Source organism: Cucurbita maxima, unplaced genomic scaffold (genome assembly GCF_002738345.1).
Source record: "Cucurbita maxima cultivar Rimu unplaced genomic scaffold, Cmax_1.0 Cma_Scf00016, whole genome shotgun sequence".
Taxonomy (NCBI): domain Eukaryota; kingdom Viridiplantae; phylum Streptophyta; class Magnoliopsida; order Cucurbitales; family Cucurbitaceae; genus Cucurbita; species Cucurbita maxima.
In genome coordinates this window covers 2,332,914-2,352,068 of record NW_019272032.1, presented here as the reverse complement: position 1 = coordinate 2,352,068, position 19,155 = coordinate 2,332,914, and the positions used below count along the sequence as shown (strand labels likewise).

Below are 19,155 nucleotides of genomic sequence, written 5' to 3'. Positions count from 1 at the left end.
TTTTTTTTTTTTTTTTTTTTTTTTTTTTTTTTTTTTTTTTTTTTTTTTTTTTTTTTTTTTTTTTTTTTTTTTTTTTTTACTACAATATTAATTTTTTTCTTTTCTTTTTCAACTGCAATATTGATTATTCATTATTGTTTGAATTTTATTTTTTAATGCGACATTAATAGGAATTAATAATTTAAATCTTCAATTGGTTTAGCTTACCCACTTAGCTTTACGTTGGCCAAATCTTGATCTAAGAATCGCTTCCTACCTATGGGAATTATATTAAATTAAATTAAATTAAATTAAATTAAATTTATTGAAAAATGTTAAATCTTTTATATATATTTCTTTTTTGTTTCTTACCATTTCGACGTTAGCTAAATTACCTGTCTCATCGTCCCTATCCATATGGATTCGTACTAATGAAAATATACTGTAAAAATTATTTGTCCATACAATCAACATGGTTATATCAGTAAAAATTGTATCGGTCATAAAAATCGTGCACGTTGTTCAAAGACATGTTGTACAAACGATACCGAGGATGTGTTGTACGAGCAATATCTTACCTTAGTAGTGTAGTTAAATTCATTTATCATTTAGACCATTTTCGAGGGTGCCGGACAGTTGTCCAATTAAATCAGATTCTCATTTGAAATTCAATTGACCGTGATTGAAACTTGGGCTTTTAGCCTTCTTAACTAATGATCGACGATAGTGGAGCTCTCCACACGACCCTTACCCAACCCTCTAAAGGTTCGACCTTAGGGTTTATAGCCGACCTCGCAGACTTCGAGTCATACTTTTTTTGGACTTCTATTTTTGGTAGGCTTCCGATCGAATTGATGACATCACCTTAACACATATCAATTAACGCTAAACTATGGTTTATGTGTTATGAAAGGGTAGAGTTAAGAGTTTATATTGATTACGTGGCATACACGTACCTTGGAAGGTAGGGCAAAGCCGAACGGTCAGTTTGAAAGGTAGGAAGAGGAAGGCTAAAATAATAATAATAAAATCTTATATATTGTCATAGTCCATCTACTGCTACGGCTTTTCCTCTCATTTTCCTCTGCCCCTTCAAACTTTCCTCTTAGATTCTCATTTCTCTCACCAAAAGCGAACCCACAGAGCAGCAGCATCCAGCATCCAGCATCCAGAGAAGAAAAAATGCCCAAGAAATGGAAGCGAGTCGGAATCCCTAGCTGCTCAATCTGCCGAACACACTACGATGAGGATTCTCGAGTTCCGCTTCTTCTCCAATGCGGCCATACGTTCTGCAAGCACTGCCTCTCTCAAATTATTGTTCCAACCCCACCGAAACCATCCCTTACATGTCCAAAATGCCGCCATGTGTCCGCCGTCGGAAATTCCGTGCTATCTCTTCCCAAGAATTTCGCTATACTACCCATGATCTCTCCTGCCTCGGTTTCTCACTCTGCTGAGGTTAGCGACAGCGACGATGATGATGCCGGAGGCGATGAGGATGGGGTCGGCGATTCTGACCGGGGACGGAGGAGTTATGGCTTCGATGGTTGCGGAGCGGGGTTTGGGGACCATGAATTGAAGTTGGTGAGGAAGATCGATGGAGAGAAGAGGGTGGAGGTGGAACTTTGGTTTGGTTGGTTGAGGTCCAGAGTTGGTGGTTGTCGGCATAGAGTGGTGGTGAGACGGGTGAGGATGGGGAATGTTGGGGATTTGGATTGGGTGGAGAAGCAATTGGAGAAGTTGAGGCGTGCGTCGATGTGGTGCAGGAATGTGTGTTCCTTTCTTGGTGTGCTGAAGGTGGAGGATTATCTATGCATTGTTATGGACTGGTTCCCTGGGTCAGTTCAGTCGGAGATGCAGCGGAGTGGCGGCCGCCTCACTCTCGAGCAAATTTTGAGGTGACTTTTTTTTTCCCCCTTCGTTTATCGCTCTTGAGATTCCTTTCATTTTTTATGGGAATTTTTACTTGTGGAGCTCTACTGAATAAAGTGTTTTGGGCTGTCGCAACTGTTGTCCTTCTTGAGCTCGTGAATTTGGTGCTTTCCCCTCTGTTCTGGATTTTCACTAGAGGGATCAGCTCGGTGTTCGATATACAAAGCTGCTTAGACTTGATCAGCCCCTAGATCACAATCTAAAAACGCATTTTGAAAACGGATTTAGATTTCCCTGGGAACATATTTAATAAGAAGAATAGGGTACTCTTGACATGTCCCATTGGATAGAATTGCTGTAGCCTTCCTTTATTTAGATTGTTTTTACTTTTTGGACAAGAAGCAATTTTGCTGATAAAATGGGATCAAGAAAGGGAGAAAGGCCTCAACTCATGCTAAGGAAGTTGCACTAGAAAAAAAAAAATCCAATTAGCACGTAGAGAAGTAGGTCATTATTATAAGAACGATGACAAGATGGACCAAGGCAGCTATGAAATCAACGTGAAATCCCCCAAAGTAGAGAAAACTCCTTTTTTTTTTTTTAAAACATTTTGGTTTCTTTCTATCCACAAGGTCCATAAAAACATTAGGATGAAATTAGCTTCAACGTTTTAGCCTTAGCTTTACAAGGACGCTCTCCTAAGAAAATAAGAATAAGACTACTGGCGTTGTTGGTAAAAGCAATGGCCCAATCAAAGCCCCCCAACAGTTATTGCCAAACCAAGAGGCCGTAAGCCAGTGATAAGCAGAAGGCTTTTTATTCTTTGGTCCATTGTCAACTTTGCATATAATATGTGGTCGAGAAATGAATAACGTTTAAGATCCCTTTTTGATCCTTATTACTGCTGTTGATAGTTATCACGAGTTCCCCCAAATGAAACCTTTTACATTTTTGGGACAAGCTTCCTTCCAAATACACTTAAAAAGGTCATAGTCAAGGGCATTAAATTAAGGTCACTGGAGAGCTCTTTCAATGTTGACTTGTAACTAAAGTGCCTGGAGTTGCTAGCATAGAGCCACTCGTCTTTTGGGATATCAAGTCAAAGTTTCCAAATCAGCAATGTTTCTTTTGATTGGACATCCAAAAAGGAAGGCCAGATTTTCAAATTTGAATACTATGAGCATCTTTACTCTTGCAAACCATATTGAGTCTAGGAAATTTGAAAGAGTTTTTTTTTTTTTGGTCAAGAAGCCGAGCTTTCGTTCAAAGAAAAAGGTTCAATTCCCCACCACCCGTCCTTGAAGAATTTAATGCTTTTTATGTCTTTCTAGGGTCCATAAGGTTTTGTTTTGTTGATGTCTTTCCAGCAGCGTTTATAGTGCCAAACTTTGTGAGGTTAGACCACCAATTACCCCTGGGGACAATTGAATCTCCTAACCCATTAATGGAGAGAAGATTGTGATTCTTAAAGCAAAAATTGCCAATGCTGAGGTCACCATTTAGAATGAGAAGGTAGTGGTTTTTAAAGCATAATATTTACTCCACACCCCTCTTTGGTTATTAATTTTCTTAGAGGATGACATCGAAAGAAAATCTTCAGAGAAGGATAGATACTAGCTTGGCGCTTTACACGTAGGTTCTGTTAACCTCATCCTCCTTGCATCCCACATTGGTACTATTGATGGTTTAAAGAGTTAATTTTTCCTTCTATTGGGATAAAAGGAAGGAGTCTAATTGGACTAATAACTACTTCACGACAATAGCTATTCTTTTGATATCAACTTCTATAGGCATGATTATTTTCTTGAAACTCTTGTTATTACTCTGCTTGTTTGTAATATGTATTTATGAATGCAGATTTGGAGCAGACATTGCACGTGCAGTGGTTGAACTTCATGCAGCTGATGTTTTGTGCATGGATTTGAAACCATCCAATTTTCTCTTGGATGCAAATGGGCATGCCGTGGTTTCCGATTATGGACTGCCATTGATTTTAAAAAAGCCTTGCCATAGAGCAGGCATTTTTCCACAAGAACATGAGTCATCAAAACAGCATTGGTGTTTGGAGTGCCTGTTTTTGAGTCCGCATTATAGATCTCCAGAGGCGTGGGAGCCTTTGAAGAGACCATTGCATTTGTTTAGGGATGATGGAATTGGCATATCCACTCAATCTGACGCGTGGAGCTTTGGTTGCGCTCTTGTGGAAATGTGCACTGGTTCCACACCGTATGTTGCCTTTTTGTTTTACTTCTTCCATATTTTATGATCCATTGTATTCTTTGCTAATGGAAGATGGATTCTTCAGGTGGGCTGGCTTGACTGCAGAAGAAATTTATCGTGCCGTTGTCAAAGAAGGTAGGTTACCTCCACAGTATGCAAGTATTGTAGGTGTCGGCATCCCAAGAGAATTATGGAAGATGATTGGCGAGTGCTTGCAGTACAAGCCATTGAAAAGACCAACTTTCCATGCAATGCTTGCCATATTTCTTCAACATCTACAAGGAATTCACCGATCCCCTACTAAACCTAGTTCGTGAGTTTCCTTGATTCACCATAGCACTTCTCTTTTTTTTGTAGTGCTGAATTATTTAATCACATAATCACAGTGTATTTTCTTTTCCTTCCTATTGTTTTTGACTAGTTGAATGTCCTATTTGTTATCCTTTAGCCCTCCCGTGTTGAATCACTTTCAACATCTGCACATTTTTGCAAAAAGGAAATTATACTGGGAATTTACCAAATAAAAAGAAAAGAAAAGAAAACTAAGCTCAATTAGAGTTCATCCCATTAGTAGAGTGATTGCAAAAAGAAATAGTAAGAAGTCTGAAATTCCTCAAGGTTAACCATATTTTAGCAATCTTTTTTTCCTTGACGTTGATTGCTCAGGTGGTCTTTTCAATCCAAATGTTTCATAGGGGGTTTTTACTTCATTTTATCTTCAAAGTCCCCCTGGTTCCTTCTCAAATTTTATGGTAGTCTTGATATTTATAATGGTACTCATTCTCATAAAAAAAGGTATAATGGTACTCATAAGCACATTCCTGTGAATATTTTGGAAGGAAAGAAACAAAAGAGCTTTTTGGGATGAGGAGACACCCTTCTCTTTTTTGTCTTATCAGATTTTTTTAATTTTATTATTTTTATTTTTATTTTTTTAATTACAGCTTAGAGCTTAGTTTTGGTTTAAGCTAATTGGAAATCTTTTTTATATCTTGCTTAGCTTGGGCCAAGTCTTTCCTAGTCCTCACTTTTGTATGTTGTATTTTTTTATTCCAATGAAGTAGTTTCTTATGTAACCAAAAACAGAACATTTGATGCATTTACTTTTGTGGAATACAGCGAGGTGGTAAGTTCTCCTCATATTGATAGGTTGGAACAATCCCCTACCTCTGTCTTGGACATCCTTCAGGTTAAAAGCAACCATCTTCATCAACTTGTTTCTGAAGGGGATGTTAATGGTGTCAGGTTAGGCTATTTGACATGCCGCCTCTCTCATTCTCTTTTAGATTTTTTGGTAATTCTTTTCATCTGTTGAAATCTGCAACTCAATGAACCCACATCTTCAGAGATCTTCTTTCCAAGTCTGCGTCAGGGAACAATAACAGCTCTGTCATCTCTCTGCTGGAAGCTCATAATTCTGAAGGACAAACTGCTTTGCACTTGGCATGCAGAAGGGGATCTCCAGAACTGGTTGATGCAATCTTGGAGTATAGTGATGCAGATATAGATTCCCCTGATGAAAACGGAAATCCACCTATAGTATTTGCATTAGCTGTGGGATCAGCTGAATGTTTGCGTGCACTTATCAGGAAATCTGCTAATGGTATGTTTAGGTTGATGGAAGGATTTGGCCGGTCCGTTGCTCATGTTTGTGCATATTATGGGCAACCTGATTGCATGCGTGTAAGTTGTTACATGTCCACCTTTTAGGCAAGTACTGATTGTTTTTCTTTTGATACTCTCGGATGGTCAGACTGTTGTGGTGATTGCAGGAGCTACTTCAGGCAGGGGCCGATCCAAATGCAGTTGATGATAATGGTGAATCTGTACTGCATGTGGCTATTGCAAAGAAATTTACTCATTGTGCAATTGTAATTATGGAGCATGGAGGTTGCAAATCAATGGGGTTCCTAAATTCAAAAAACTTAACGTAAGATAGAAAACTGTTTTTGTTGTTTTATATTTTATAATGCTAACTATAAAAATGGGCAACCTTTGTTGGACATGCATGCATATGCACACTATCAAATGAAGGAAGAAAAATAAGGAATTTGTGTTTCTTTATTCTGTCTTCATTTTGTAATCATTCTGTGTCTAATATTTATGTCAATTTAGAAAAAAAGGTTTTTTTTAAAAAAAAAATTTATCCCGTGTAAATTTCTTTTTTCATTGAAATGCTGGTTTCGTATTAAATAATCAGGGGTGGAGCCCGAAATTTTCTCAAGGAGGAGCAAAAATTTACCTTCTAACTTGTTATGTACGTAATTTTACAATTCTAAGAACTTTAGGGACAAAAATTAGGAGGTACAACTGTCATACGTATATATTTTGCACCCATGACAGACTGAGGGGACAATTGCTGCTCCCCTCCCATCTTAACTCTGCTTACCTCTGCCCTTCAAAGAAACTCCAACGATAACTGTGTTGCTTACCAAACATTTTCTATTTTTATGATTAACAGGCCTCTGCATATGTGCATCACAACCTTAAACGTAGATGTTGTTAAGAGGTGGGCTGAACTTGCATTGCCTGAGGAGATTTCTGAAGCTATTGATATACCTAGTTCCACAGGAACTGCTTTATGCATGGCAGCTGCTCTTAAGAAAGACCGTGAGACAGGTAAACTGGTCATCTGGGATATCTCTAACCGTGTTCTTTCTCGGCCTTTTATTAATATGATTTCCTTCTGCAATGTAGAGAAAATAGCACTAGAACGGGTTCTAGCACCTATGTCCCACGTAGACATAAAATTATCATGTAAACTTTAGCTACTAAAACTGCTGGATGCAGCCTTGGATTTCTTTGGTGATCATATTTATTGATGAAAAACATAAATTTCAATTTAAAAATTGCATCACTGTGAGGTTGGTGGTGATGTGAACGATTATTAAGTTATAAACTATAAATGAACATCGGAATTGTTACCTTGTCACATGAAAAAGGTTTTTGTACATGAGACCTTCACACACATATCTTCAAGATATTGATAGTACTGTGATATACTTTTTAAGTGATAATATTGTGTTATTATGTTCCTTAAATCTTCATTAAAAATAAACCTCTTCCTGCTGTATATGCTTTTTATGTGCCAAGATTGAGGACGCATTGCCAATGCTAATTCCCATATTGGAAATGCCTAATTTGGTTATGAACATTTAGTATCAAATCAATTGCTTTATCTACTTCAGTTGATATCTGACATCCTTGCCTGTTATTCGCTGTAGAGGGAAGAGAACTTGTCAGAATTCTGCTCAAGTCTAAAGCCAACCCAGCAGCCCAAGATCCCCAACAGTGTCGAACAGTTCTGCATACAGCTGCCATGGCTAATGATATTGAGCTGGTGAAGGTAATGTTTCCATTTTATCCTTTGACATGCCTGGATATATTTTATGGTTGCAGGAGACTGACAAAACTTGGTAGCTCAAACTTCTTAATGTTACCTGTTGTTTTTTTAGATTATTCTTGATGCTGGGGTGGATGTAAATATCAGAAACATGCACAACACAATACCTCTTCACTTGGCCTTGGCAAGAGGTGCAAAACCATGTGTTCAATTACTCTTATCTGCTGGAGCAAACTGTAATTTACAGGTTGGCCTTCTCCCTGTGTTACTTAATGCTGTTTAATGCGATTGAATAGAACTTGAAACAATGTTTCAAATGGTTGTGTTGTACTTGAGAACTCTAGAGATACTCAGTAGCCAACAGCTACTATAGGAGAAAAACAGCATTAAGTAATTTACAGGTTGGCCTTCTCTATGTGTTACTCTAGAGATGCTCAGTAGCCAACAACTCCCTTCGTATTGAGGATGGTCAGAGATAACTTGGGGATAATGCCTTTCACATAGTTGATGGATGATCTTTTTTCCCCCCATATAAGTACTTCTAATCTTTTATGTGCTTCCATCTTGAAGTTTTTCTTGGGTGATTGTCATCAGGATGACGATGGTGACAATGCATTTCATATAGCAGCAGATGCAGCAAAGTTCATACGTGAATGCCTTGATTGCATTTTATTGATATTAAAATATCCGGGTGCTGCTACTTCCATAAGAAACCACAGGCAAGTGTTGTGATTGTACAATTGTTTAATATAATATTTTCTAAGAAATTTTTTAAGAGCCACAATTTTCTTATTCTAGTAAAGTATCTTCATTAGCATTTTCATTTTATTTTTCTCATGTAGCACCTTTTATAAAATTAATGTACTTGCGATAACTTGCTTTTGGTTGTATTATTTTAATTTGTCAATGACTCTTAATGGTTGGGGAATAGTGGTAAGACATTTTGCGACTTGTTGGAAGCCCTACCTCGGGAATGGATTTTTGAAGAGCTTATGGATGCACTAGCAGAGAAGGGTATTCATTTGTCCCCAACAATGTGAGCAAAGTTCCATTATACTGGTCTTTACATTGCTGAATTTCTGCAGTTATTGAGTTTACTGATTAACAACTTTTGATTTTCCGCCTTCTAGATTTCAAGTGGGTGATTGGGTGAAATTTAAAAGTTGTGTGACAAATCCAGCATATGGTTGGCAAGGTGCAGGGCCCAGGAGTGTTGGATTTGTGCAGGGTTCGCACAGTAGTGGTGGTCTTTCTGTATCATTTTGCTCTGGTGTTGCACATGTTTTGGCAGATGAAATCATCAAAGTTATTCCTATGGATAGGGGACAGCTGGTCCAACTTAAACCTGACGTGAGAGAACCAAGGTTATATATCTTTTTTGGGTTTCACTTATTGATAAAAAGTTAAAATTGATGCCTAACTTTTTCTTATTCCTCTTTTGAATAAAAGTTGACAATATTTAGGTGCTACTATACTAAGGCGCTACAATTTATGGATGTCCTCTTCAATCACTAAACAGATAATGCCACATTTCATCTGGTGGAACATAAAAATAATTCATTTTTATTTCCATATTACATTCGACCTCTCTATTTTTTCTGGAGGAAGAAATATGCACTTCTAGGATGAAATTTACATGAATAAAGTCCATTAACTTTTGGTTTTTAATCAGTTGGAGCCTTGAAATATTGAACAAGTTGTTAGTTGCACCAATTGGAGAAACCTCAACTTGTTTAGTTTTGACTGCCTTGTGCTATGTGAATGTTTTTTTTTTTTTTTATCAGTGAAACATTGATTACAAAAAAAGGGTTTCATCAAGTGTGGGCGTAATTCTTATCAGGTTTAAGTTGCTTGGACAATCACGTGACAGCATTGCAACTGTGTTGTATATTGATGATGAAGAAGGAATTATACGAATTGGATTTACTGGTGCATCCAGAGGATGGCAAGCAGACCCTGCAGATTTTCAAAGACTTCAAGAATTCAAAGTTGGTGATTGGATCCGTGTACGTTATACCGTGTCCAATGCGAAGCATGGCTTTGGATCTGTAACTCCAGGCAGTATTGGCGTTGTGTATGGTATCAGACCAGACAGTAGTTTGCTGATAGAATTCTGCTATTTGCCTAGCCCTTGGCTATGTGAACCAGAGGAGATTGAACTTGTTGCCCCCTTCAAGGTGAGTGATTCGTTCTCCCTATATTTTTAGTATGGTTTAAATCTATTACCTGAGCCTCATTTCTTTTATCCATAGTGAACTTTGTATGTTTTACTTTTGTATAGATTGGAGACCAAGTATGCATTAAACGCTCTATATCTGAACCTAGATTTCCTTGGGATGGTGAGACGCACAATAGCGTTGGAAAAGTTAGTGATATTGAAAGCAATGGTCTCTTATTAATTGATTTACCAAATCGGCATGGACCATGGAAAGTAGATCCATCTGACATGGAGAAGGTGGAAAAATTTAAGGTATTTTCTTTTCGGGAAAGGCATCTTATAAACACTGGCACTTGAATGAAGCATGAGTTGTCACCTGATTTTCTTTTTGCCTCTGCACAAACAGGTCGGTGATTGGGTTAGGGTGAAAGGATCTGTACCCTCTCCAAAATATGGGTGGGATGATGTACCTCGAAGCAGCATTGGAATAATTTTTTCCTTAGAAGAGGATGGAGATGTGGATGTAGCATTTTGCTTCAGGCGTAAAACTTTCCCTTGCTCTGTCACAGACATCGAGAAAGTGCCACCTTTTGAAGTGGGACAAGAAATTCACATCTTGCCGTCTGTTACTCAGCCATTACTTGGGTGGTCAGATGAAACCCCAGCCTCTTCAGGAAAAACTGAAAGAATTGATATGGACGGGACTTTAAACGTTAGTTCCTATACTTCACTTTCATCCTGGAGTATATATTACTAGAGAAAGAGATATACACTTTAAAATGTTGTTTAAAGTTTTGTTTTTATTTTTATTTTTAAATTTTAGGTGAGGGTATCTGGAAAGAAAAAACTATGGAGAGTTGCTCCAGGTGATGCCGAAAAGCTATCAGGATTGGCAGTAGGTGACTGGGTCAGAATGAAGCAATGTTTGGGAACAAAATCGAATTATGAATCGAACAATAATGGGAAGGAAAATATAGCAGTAGTTTACAGTATACAAGATTACTCTTATTTGGAATTGGCGTGTTGTTTTCATGAGGGAAAGTTATTTGTACACTGCACAGAAGTGGAAAAAATTCCTCCCATAAAAATTGGCCAGTATGTGCATTTCCGTGCTGGATTGGCTAAACCGAGATGGGGATGGAGAGGAGCTAATCCCAATTCAAGGGGTGTTGTGACTGCTGTGAATGCTAATGGAGAAATAAGAGTTTCACTGTTTGGCTTGTCCGGGTGGTGGAGAGGAGATCCTGCAGATTTTGAGGTAGAGCAAATGTATGAGGTGGGAGAATGGGTGAAACTAAAAGATGATACTGAAGGACGGAAATCCTTGCCCGCCGGGAGTATTGGTGTTGTTCAAGGATCGAGTTATCATGAAAATGAATGGGACGGTTCTGTTCTTGTAGGATTCTGTAGAGAACCGGAATTGTGGGTGGGACACACTTCAGAACTTGAAAAGACAGACAGATTTTACGTAGGACAGCGTGTGAAGGTGAAGACGTCTGTATCAAATCCACGATTCAGGTGGTCGGGCCACTCTCATGCCGACATTGTTTCTATAACAGCAATTGATGCAGATGGCAAAATTAAAGTATCTTCTCCATCTGCTCAAAAGCCATGGACACTTGATCCCTCTGAAGTCGACCTGGTAGAGGAAGAGAAACTGAACATTGGAGACTGGGTGAAGGTCAAGCCATCTATTGTAATGCCTGTACATCATTGGGGGGAAGTTTCTCGTCAAAGTGTTGGGATAATCCACAAGATGGACGGTGGGGAGCTTTGGGTCGCCTTCTGCTTTATGGAGCAGCTGTGGATGTGCAAGGACTCGGAGGTGGAGAAGGTGAGACCGTTTAGAGTTGGCGATGCAGTGAGGTTTCGGGAAGGCTTGAAAATCCCTAGATGGGGATGGGGAATGGAGACTCATGCTAGTAAAGGGCAAGTAGTAGGCGTTGATGCAAATGGAAAAGTTAGGGTTAGGTTCAGGTGGAGGGAAGGACGCCCTTGGATTGGGGACCCTGCTGACCTTGTTCTTGACGAGAGTACGTGATCTTTGATTCTGGAGCCTAATTTAAAGGTCTGCATACCAATTCAACACTTCAGTAGAGAATGATCCCCAGGCATTACAAGCAGGTGGGACTTCGGGATACCGAAGCAATTCATCGATTCAAAACGGGGCGTTACTCCATGTACGCCAGCGTCGTATTGCACGGAGAATTGCAGTTGGAGATGAAGATGTGGACCATTCTGGGATATAGAGAGTAGCAAGAAACAGTAGAGCAATGCCCCTATTGGTATGGCATCATATTATCAATAGATGAGGTTTCTTTTATGTATGGTTGTGCTTGTAGATGAAGTTGAGTTATATATAAAGAAATGGTGAGTTATCCGAGGGGTGATACATTTATAACATATGTACATATAATTTTCAGGGTATTATTATTATATACACTGATGTTTCGATATTGTTGGTGCTATTGTAATTGTTACAACCATCATATCTTTGTGATCAAGACGTCTATATTTGTTCTTAAATATTGTTCAACATCATGTTATTAATATTCAATTGTACACATTTCTTTGAATAATTGTCAAAATTAGTTCCCAAAATTTTATTTTTGTAGAAGAGACCTTTCATTATTCTTATTATTTTGGATCTTTTCAAGATGATTGTGCTGCAAGCAAATAAAAGAAATAACTTATATGCCTAGGTAAAATATTTATGAAAGTTGAAAGATAAAATTGAGTTCTTAATTTCTGTGGCTACGTGACTGAATTTATCGCACATGAATCGAAAGTGTTCGGAGATTGAATGGAACAAACTAACAGCTACAAGAAATTCACGTATAAAACACTGATTTAGTATTACAAAACGACTTACTTTACACAAGTTTTTAAGGCCCCCATTTCCCAACCTCAGGCCACTACACAAATGGAAAATTGTGGTGCCTACACCGCAGCAGCTCTAAGGTCTATTATCCTTAAACTGCTTGCGCTTCAGAAATCACCAGCTCACTAATTGTATGCCTATCAAATTTTCTGTTCAATGATGCTAAGCTAATGAACTTACAAATGACCCTCTACTTCAAGGAAATCTGCACCCAATGCTCGAGTGGTTAAGCCATGGAGCTTAACCAATGCAGACTGGACCTTTTATTGGAAGAATGAAAGAGAACAGGAAGAACGAGTTGTTCTTGCTCACTAAAATCGGTATTCTTACTTGTAGCACATATGAGCTCCACTGCGCATCTTCGTGGCAACGGTGCATAAGCTGATATTTTGCTTCAATTTTAAGTGATTGGTGCGTGGGAGGCAGCATTGTTCGGATTTGATGATCCTGATGGTGTCCAAGCATAGATGAGCAAGCCCAGAACGAGAATGACAGCTCCAGCTACGAACCCCTTCGGAAGAGCAGAAGCGACGCCGATGTATGGGAGAGGCAAGGTGAACATATAGACTGCTATTGGCACTGTTTATGTGGAAATGAAAACGTTACTGACGATAAATAAATGAAAAGATATACGAGAATGGAAAAGGTGAATCATGGCATTGCTGAATTTTGACGTGTACGTTCTGAGTAACTTGTAAATGGAGAAAAACTACAAGGAACATGCCAGTAGATAAAAACTACAAGGAACATGCCAGTAGATGGTGACTTTCACAAAGATAACAAGGTTGGCTGAAGATTAGACGTGGCTGAAAGAGCTGATTACAGACCTAATTCAGCATACAGACTTTGAAGATGTCTTTCCACCTTATTTAGGGGAAGAACTTGCACATGTCAGTTTAGTTGATTGACCAACTTCACATAGAAATGAATGGAGATTTTACTAGAGAAGAACTGTGAGATCCCACATCGATTGGGGAGAAGAACAAAATATTATTTATAAGATGTGGAAATTTCTCCCTAGTAGACACATTTTAAAAACCTTGAAGGGAACCTCAAAAGGGAAAGCTCAAATAACACAATATCTACTAGCAGTGGACTTGAGCTGTTAAAAATGGTAGTAGGGATAGACACCGGGCGATGTGCCAGTGAGAAGGCCAAGCCCCAAAGGAAGGTGGACACGAGGCAGAGGCCAACAAAGATGCTGGGAGGATGGATTGGGGAGTCCCACATTGATTGGAGGAGAGAACAAGTACCAGCGAGGACGTTGGGCCCCGAATGGGGTGGCTTGTGAGATCCCATATCAGTTGGGAAGGAGAACGAAACATTGTTTATAAGGGTATGGAAACCTCTCCCTAGTAGATGCATTTTAAAAACCTTAAGGATAAACTCGAAAGGGAAAGTCCAAAAAGGACAATATCTACTAGCGGTGGGTTTAAGCTGTTACAAGAACATAGTCAATTTCTTATAGTGCTGTTGGACTCTTTAGAATAAGCAAAAGTAACATGAGGATGGGTAGAGAAGTGAGGAAGTACCTGAAAAAGTGGATGCCAAAGAAGAAACCACAGCGGATGAGATCTTGAGGAGATGCAACAATGAAATGTTAAACCCTATATTTACAAGAATAAAAAGAAGAGGTAGCAGTGGTGCACCATCACATCCTGTGAACAGAAAATCCTTTTAGTGTCTAAAAAAACACCGCATTTGAAAGTCCAAGCTCGCATCATCATGCAAAACTATCAATTCTCTGCTCCCTTGAACAGACCATAATTGAAACATGTGAGAGATGAAGACAAACTTACCACTTAAAGTACCATAATTCAGAAAACAGGCCGTGCCATCTCTAAGATAACTTGGCAGTTGACTAAATGGAATGCCCCATAACTTCGACAGGAATGGTAGGAGAGCCACTACGAAAATTGACTGCAGTTGACATGAAACAAAACTCCTTAATCTTCAATTTACAATAGAAAGAAGAAAAGAAATTTGGGATCAAGAATAGATGTATCTACCTGGAAAGCAGATCCAAAGGAATTTACGACAAATAAGTCCATCGTCCTGCCCTGCACAGAAGCAATTCAAATAGGAATTTTACTCCAAGCATTAAGGATGGACGCATCGATAATCCAACTATATGAAATATGCATAAATGTACTCAAGCAGCATGCATTTTTAAATTGGTTTAAACATAAGGCCAGTTTTCTGTCTAATTTTCAGATAAAGATAGGTTTACAAAACAGTCTTCTACTCTTGATTTTAATGATCAGACTAGATAAAACTTTCTTTAAAAATGTAATCAGGCAGATAATTGTTTCTTACCTTCAATTGACGGGAAGCATTCAAGAAGATGATTTCCTACATATAAAAATTTTCATTGTTAAATAAACAACAGGCGAATTCAACAGGGAAACCAACTATTATTTTGCCACAAACTACCTTCAAAACAGTATCAGCTGCTTGGAACAAGAATGAGATTATCATCAAAATGCTCCAAAATATACCGGCATCCTTCAGGGAATTTCCAGCGTTGGAACCACTGCAGATACAGACCAGCAAAAAAAACTTTTGGGAAAACAGAATGTATGATCTTACAACATAATTCGTGCAAGCAAAGTGGTTACAAGCAAAAATTCTGCCTGCTTAACCAGATGAAAGTGATGAAAGCATTCCCATGCATCAATAGTAAAGAATGATCATGTAGACATGCTAAGGATGGAAGAATACTCATTCAACTATAGAAACAAAAAGTTACTAGTTAATAGTACAAGGAAACATCTTTCGTCAAAATTCTATTCGCAAGTTCGGGAACCTATGTTCGTATAATCTAACGTTGGAAAGTCTAACTTTATGATTGGATTATGCACAAGAATGAGCTTTGACAAACAAAAGAGGAAACAGTTTATAATCCAAATTAAACTATGACAAACCTTCCTCTTCTAAAAGCATGGGTGGGTCGATTGATGCTACATGATTATTCTCTCCTGGAACGCTAGAGGATTGGGTGATGGCGAGAAAAAGACACTCATCAAAAGTGCCATAATCATATACAATCCTTCAATTGTTATTCTCCAAGAAATGAAGGTTGCTAGGGTTGATCGTTTTTTCATCAAATCTATTTGAAGTGGCAATGATGTTGGTTGGACTGTGCTTGATTCCATAGGAGTCTCGGTGTGAATCATCATCTTGTGGATGATCCAGCTTACTAGGTTTCAGAGATCACTAAAGGTGTTTTTTCTTTAAAGTCTTCTCATCTAACTTGCTGATGGATCCTCTCTTTGGCTGACAGGCATATTGGACCCACAAAAAAAAGAGGATAAACAACAATTCTGGGAAGAACTCACTGAACTTTCCTATTTATGTTCCGATTATTGCCTCTTGGGTGGTGATTTCAACACTATCAGATAGCTCAATAGTTATGCTATAACTCCCTCTTCACGAATAGGAAAGGTTTCGTGTAGTCCATTGATTGGAGCACTGCCCTCTTTTGTAATTTCATATCATCAACGAAATTGTTTCTTATCCAAAAAAAGGGATCTATGTAGTCCATATTTAGTTTATGAATATGTCGTTAATAGAAGTTAGTCGGTAGGCTACAAGATTGCTTTTAGAAATTCAAGATCATGTAAGCAGTGAGGTTAATAAATAACCCCACGTAAGCTCAACTTCCCAATTCATACTATCATATCTGACCCATCAGTAAAAGACCTTCAATGCCAATAAGCTGCAAGATTTTATTATTATCATCATTAACTAGATATTACATTGAACAACATAGTCCCAGCAATGAATGCAACATGCAAAGTCTTCACTTATCAAAAGAGTTCATAAATATTTTTAAATAATTAATATCCCTCTCTCCACCTTGAATTTATCCTTCTTAGCACATCACTTGATCAGTTAAAGTAAAGTAAGTCGTGTCGGTCGTAAGCTTTAGAAATACTGTCTCAAAGTTTAGCCGCAGTACTTGTTCGTTCACAATTACAGGAAATAAACAATTAAGATAAAACTGTTACTTCGAGCCTGAAGAAGTACTAATGGCCGATAATGAAAATTACCTCGCCACGGTGATGACTACACCAATGGAAACAAGAAAGCACCCAAAAAGTTGATTAGTCTTGTACCTCCGCCCAAGAAAAATAATTGACAGGAGAATCTGCCACACAAGAAAAGTCTGCAAACAAAATGAACCATGATAACTAGAATGCTTATTGTTTGTTTAATAATCCAATCGAAAGCATGCACGTGCTCCATTATTAGGATAGCATTACTTAATTCAGCACAAGCAGTCCTTGAAACGAGAAACAGATTTAATATTAAGGGGGAAATGCTCGCTGTTCTTTACCTGAGACAAAATTGGCGTTGATGCACCAGAAAGAATGGCTGATCAAAGGAAAATAACGAGTTATTTGAAAGGAATTCAAATTACAAATTACAAATTTGTAACAATAACAGATGCCACGATATCTGACTCAATAAATAATTAGCATCCGAAAATACTAAGAAAAATGCAACAAATTTAGGCCCCTTTTGATGATGATTTTGTTTTTTGTTTTTAAAAGTTAAAAGCCTTGTTCATAATTTATTTGCATATTACAGATATCTTAGCTACATTTCAAAAAAGAAAAATCCAATAATACTATTTCACTTATATATGTTTAAAAATGGGCTAAACTTATCCAAATGTATTATATATTTCGTATATAAGTAGTGAACATGTACTCATGCGCTCGCTATTAGATCTTAGGTAGTAGTCACCATGGCTTGAACTCGTTCTTATTAAGCCATTTATTATTTACATGATCTTTCTTGACCCGAGGTCAACCCATGGTGGTTAAGCACTTAATACATTATTGAAACACAAATATTATAATTTAAAGGAATTTTAAATAAGTATTATAAACAACAGATACACTAATCATATACTTGAAGTGGCATTTTTTAATGAATGCTAATTAATCATTAAACTACAAATGATATACTTAAAAAGCATTTTGAATGAGTGCAGACATACTATTAAAACACAAATGTTATATCTTAAATGAATTTTTGAATTAATCACAAATCTTAATCTTTTAAGTCCTCCATTTGAATCAAGAATGAAGAATAAACGATAGACTATGACCAAATTATGTTTAATATAAAATTAACATAGATATCTTAAAAATAAGAACATTGCAGAAGTGAGGGACTTATTAAGAAAAAGCATTACCTGTAGCTGCCATCCCTGTCGCAGCGCCAAGAGCTTCCAAGAGGCCAGCAACAAGATATGGGGCCTTCGGCATTGAAAGCATCTCATCCGTAACAATGCCAGCGTGATAGCGCATATACAATATGGAGAAGTATACAATTACATATCTGAAAAGATGAGAATTGAAAGAAATCAATTTAATCCAAATGCAATGAACCAGCAGCCTTGCTATGATAATCAGCAGAAAAAAGTCGGATTTATTGAGTTTCTTAAAACTTATAAAATGTGGGTATGACGCAGTAAAGCTCAAAACTTAGTACGATATTGTCCATTTTAAGCCTAAGCTCTCGTGGTTTTGCTTTGGGTTTCCTCAAAACAACTCGTACTAAATATCAATGAAAATGTATTCTTTACTTATAAAATCATGACCATTCTCTAAATTAGCTAATATGGAACTCCCTCCCGGCGATCTTCAACGACAGTCGAGCAAATGTCAATGTCAAGGGGTAATCGTGATAGTATGAAAATATGAAAAGGCAAATTTGTTCTATGCTTATCATGGGCTTTACGGATTTCTCAGAAATGAACAAACTAAGAGATACATCAATTTTTTGTTTTTCATTTATTAAATAAGATAAGAGGGAGGGGAAAAAAAGAGAAAAAGAGGAAAAGAGGGGCAAACTATGATAAAACTATGCTAATTGGGGGACCAGAAAGCAAATGAAGTAATACAAAAAGATGGGGATTTCCTTCCTATAAAATGCAGCAATAGCATTTGAAATTGACATGAAAAGCGAAAATCGAATATGTCATTCTCAGAACCACAAGGAAAGAAGCAAAACTCGCCACAGACTGTTGGATGTGACTGGGAAATGGAAAAGTACATATAGGAAAAGGACAATATGAAACGATATCGTTTCACCTATGATGATTAACAAGGGGCATATAATATGTGATATACATCCCAACTGGCCCCACCATTATATGTGCCCACTTTGTCAACCTTCAAAGCCTATTATTGATAATGAATTCTAGAGACGAACAAAAAAAAAATAATTTTTTCCTTTCTTTCTTTCATTTTTTGTAAACCCATAATAGCTTTCGTTAAAGTTTCATGGAATCTTAGTAATCCCTTCGATTCGATCATAAAGAATACGTTCACTAACAAAAATATGTCCTTTTTTCTTTTTCGAATCTTAAAAAATTCTTACCTTTAGGCAAATGTTCTCTAACAATGAACAAATGCACAACGACTTCTTTAACAATTTAATAATATTTTTCTTTAAAAAAAGTTTTTAAGGGATTATAATTAATGAAAGGACGAAATGTATCGATAGTGAGCGAAGGAATCCAGAGACCTATTTTCAAGCTGCCCCCGTTTTTATTGGCTAGAATTACTCAACTACAGAGTTTTAGTAGGAACTTTGTTACAAAATAATACTTTAAAAATATTAAGTTCAAAAATAAGAATAAAAAAAATACTCTATAAAAAAAAAAAAAAAAAAAAAAAAAAAAAA

The 19,155-nt window shown here is 37.4% G+C and overlaps 2 protein-coding genes and 1 long non-coding RNA gene across 4 annotated transcripts in view; 2 read left to right on the top strand and 1 right to left on the bottom strand.

Annotated features, from left to right (window-relative positions):
- The first annotated feature begins 1,046 nt into the window (after nucleotides 1–1,046).
- LOC111490691 (E3 ubiquitin-protein ligase KEG-like) lies at nucleotides 1,047–12,076 on the top strand. Its single transcript, XM_023139241.1, has 16 exons — nucleotides 1,047–1,877; nucleotides 3,709–4,077; nucleotides 4,157–4,384; nucleotides 5,191–5,316; nucleotides 5,418–5,754; nucleotides 5,844–6,001; nucleotides 6,533–6,690; nucleotides 7,296–7,417; nucleotides 7,527–7,661; nucleotides 8,009–8,133; nucleotides 8,346–8,450; nucleotides 8,545–8,778; nucleotides 9,255–9,591; nucleotides 9,696–9,884; nucleotides 9,979–10,284; nucleotides 10,396–12,076. The coding sequence occupies exons 1-16, from the start codon at nucleotides 1,162–1,164 to the stop codon at nucleotides 11,611–11,613; spliced, it is 4,863 nt and encodes a 1,620-aa protein (XP_022995009.1). The 5' UTR covers nucleotides 1,047–1,161; the 3' UTR covers nucleotides 11,614–12,076.
- Nucleotides 12,077–12,350: 274 nt separating this feature from the next.
- Nucleotides 12,351–19,155, bottom strand: part of LOC111490735 (protein CLT1, chloroplastic) — an 8,284-nt gene continuing 1,479 nt past the window's right edge. Inside the window, exons 2-10 of one of the 2 annotated variants that reach the window (XM_023139316.1) lie at nucleotides 17,660–17,805; nucleotides 16,793–16,830; nucleotides 16,506–16,621; nucleotides 14,887–14,986; nucleotides 14,770–14,805; nucleotides 14,463–14,513; nucleotides 14,253–14,373; nucleotides 13,986–14,111; nucleotides 12,351–13,032 (exon numbers count right to left, since the gene is read on the bottom strand). In XM_023139316.1, coding sequence (XP_022995084.1) covers nucleotides 12,854–13,032; nucleotides 13,986–14,111; nucleotides 14,253–14,373; nucleotides 14,463–14,513; nucleotides 14,770–14,805; nucleotides 14,887–14,986; nucleotides 16,506–16,621; nucleotides 16,793–16,830; nucleotides 17,660–17,805 — 913 coding nt within the window. In that variant the 3' untranslated portion in view covers nucleotides 12,351–12,853. Of the gene's footprint in view, nucleotides 13,033–13,985; nucleotides 14,112–14,248; nucleotides 14,374–14,462; nucleotides 14,514–14,769; nucleotides 14,806–14,886; nucleotides 14,987–16,505; nucleotides 16,622–16,792; nucleotides 16,831–17,659; nucleotides 17,806–19,155 lie in introns of those variants that run through there. The other variant, XM_023139317.1, reaches the window with a different exon arrangement.
- Nucleotides 17,815–19,155, top strand: part of LOC111490797 — a 2,948-nt gene continuing 1,607 nt past the window's right edge. Inside the window, exons 1-2 of the long non-coding RNA XR_002719623.1 lie at nucleotides 17,815–17,964; nucleotides 19,047–19,053. This is a non-coding gene — a long non-coding RNA (uncharacterized LOC111490797). The remainder of the gene's footprint in view (nucleotides 17,965–19,046; nucleotides 19,054–19,155) is intronic.

Coding starts and splice junctions, on each gene's coding strand:
- LOC111490691 (XM_023139241.1), top strand. CDS start 1,162: ATGCCCAAGAAATGGAAGCGAGTCGGAATCCCTAGCTGCTCAATCTGC. Junction 8,451..8,544: donor ATTCATTTGTCCCCAACAAT/GTGAGCAAAGTT, acceptor TCCGCCTTCTAG/ATTTCAAGTGGGTGATTGGG. Junction 10,285..10,395: donor ATATGGACGGGACTTTAAAC/GTTAGTTCCTAT, acceptor TTTAAATTTTAG/GTGAGGGTATCTGGAAAGAA.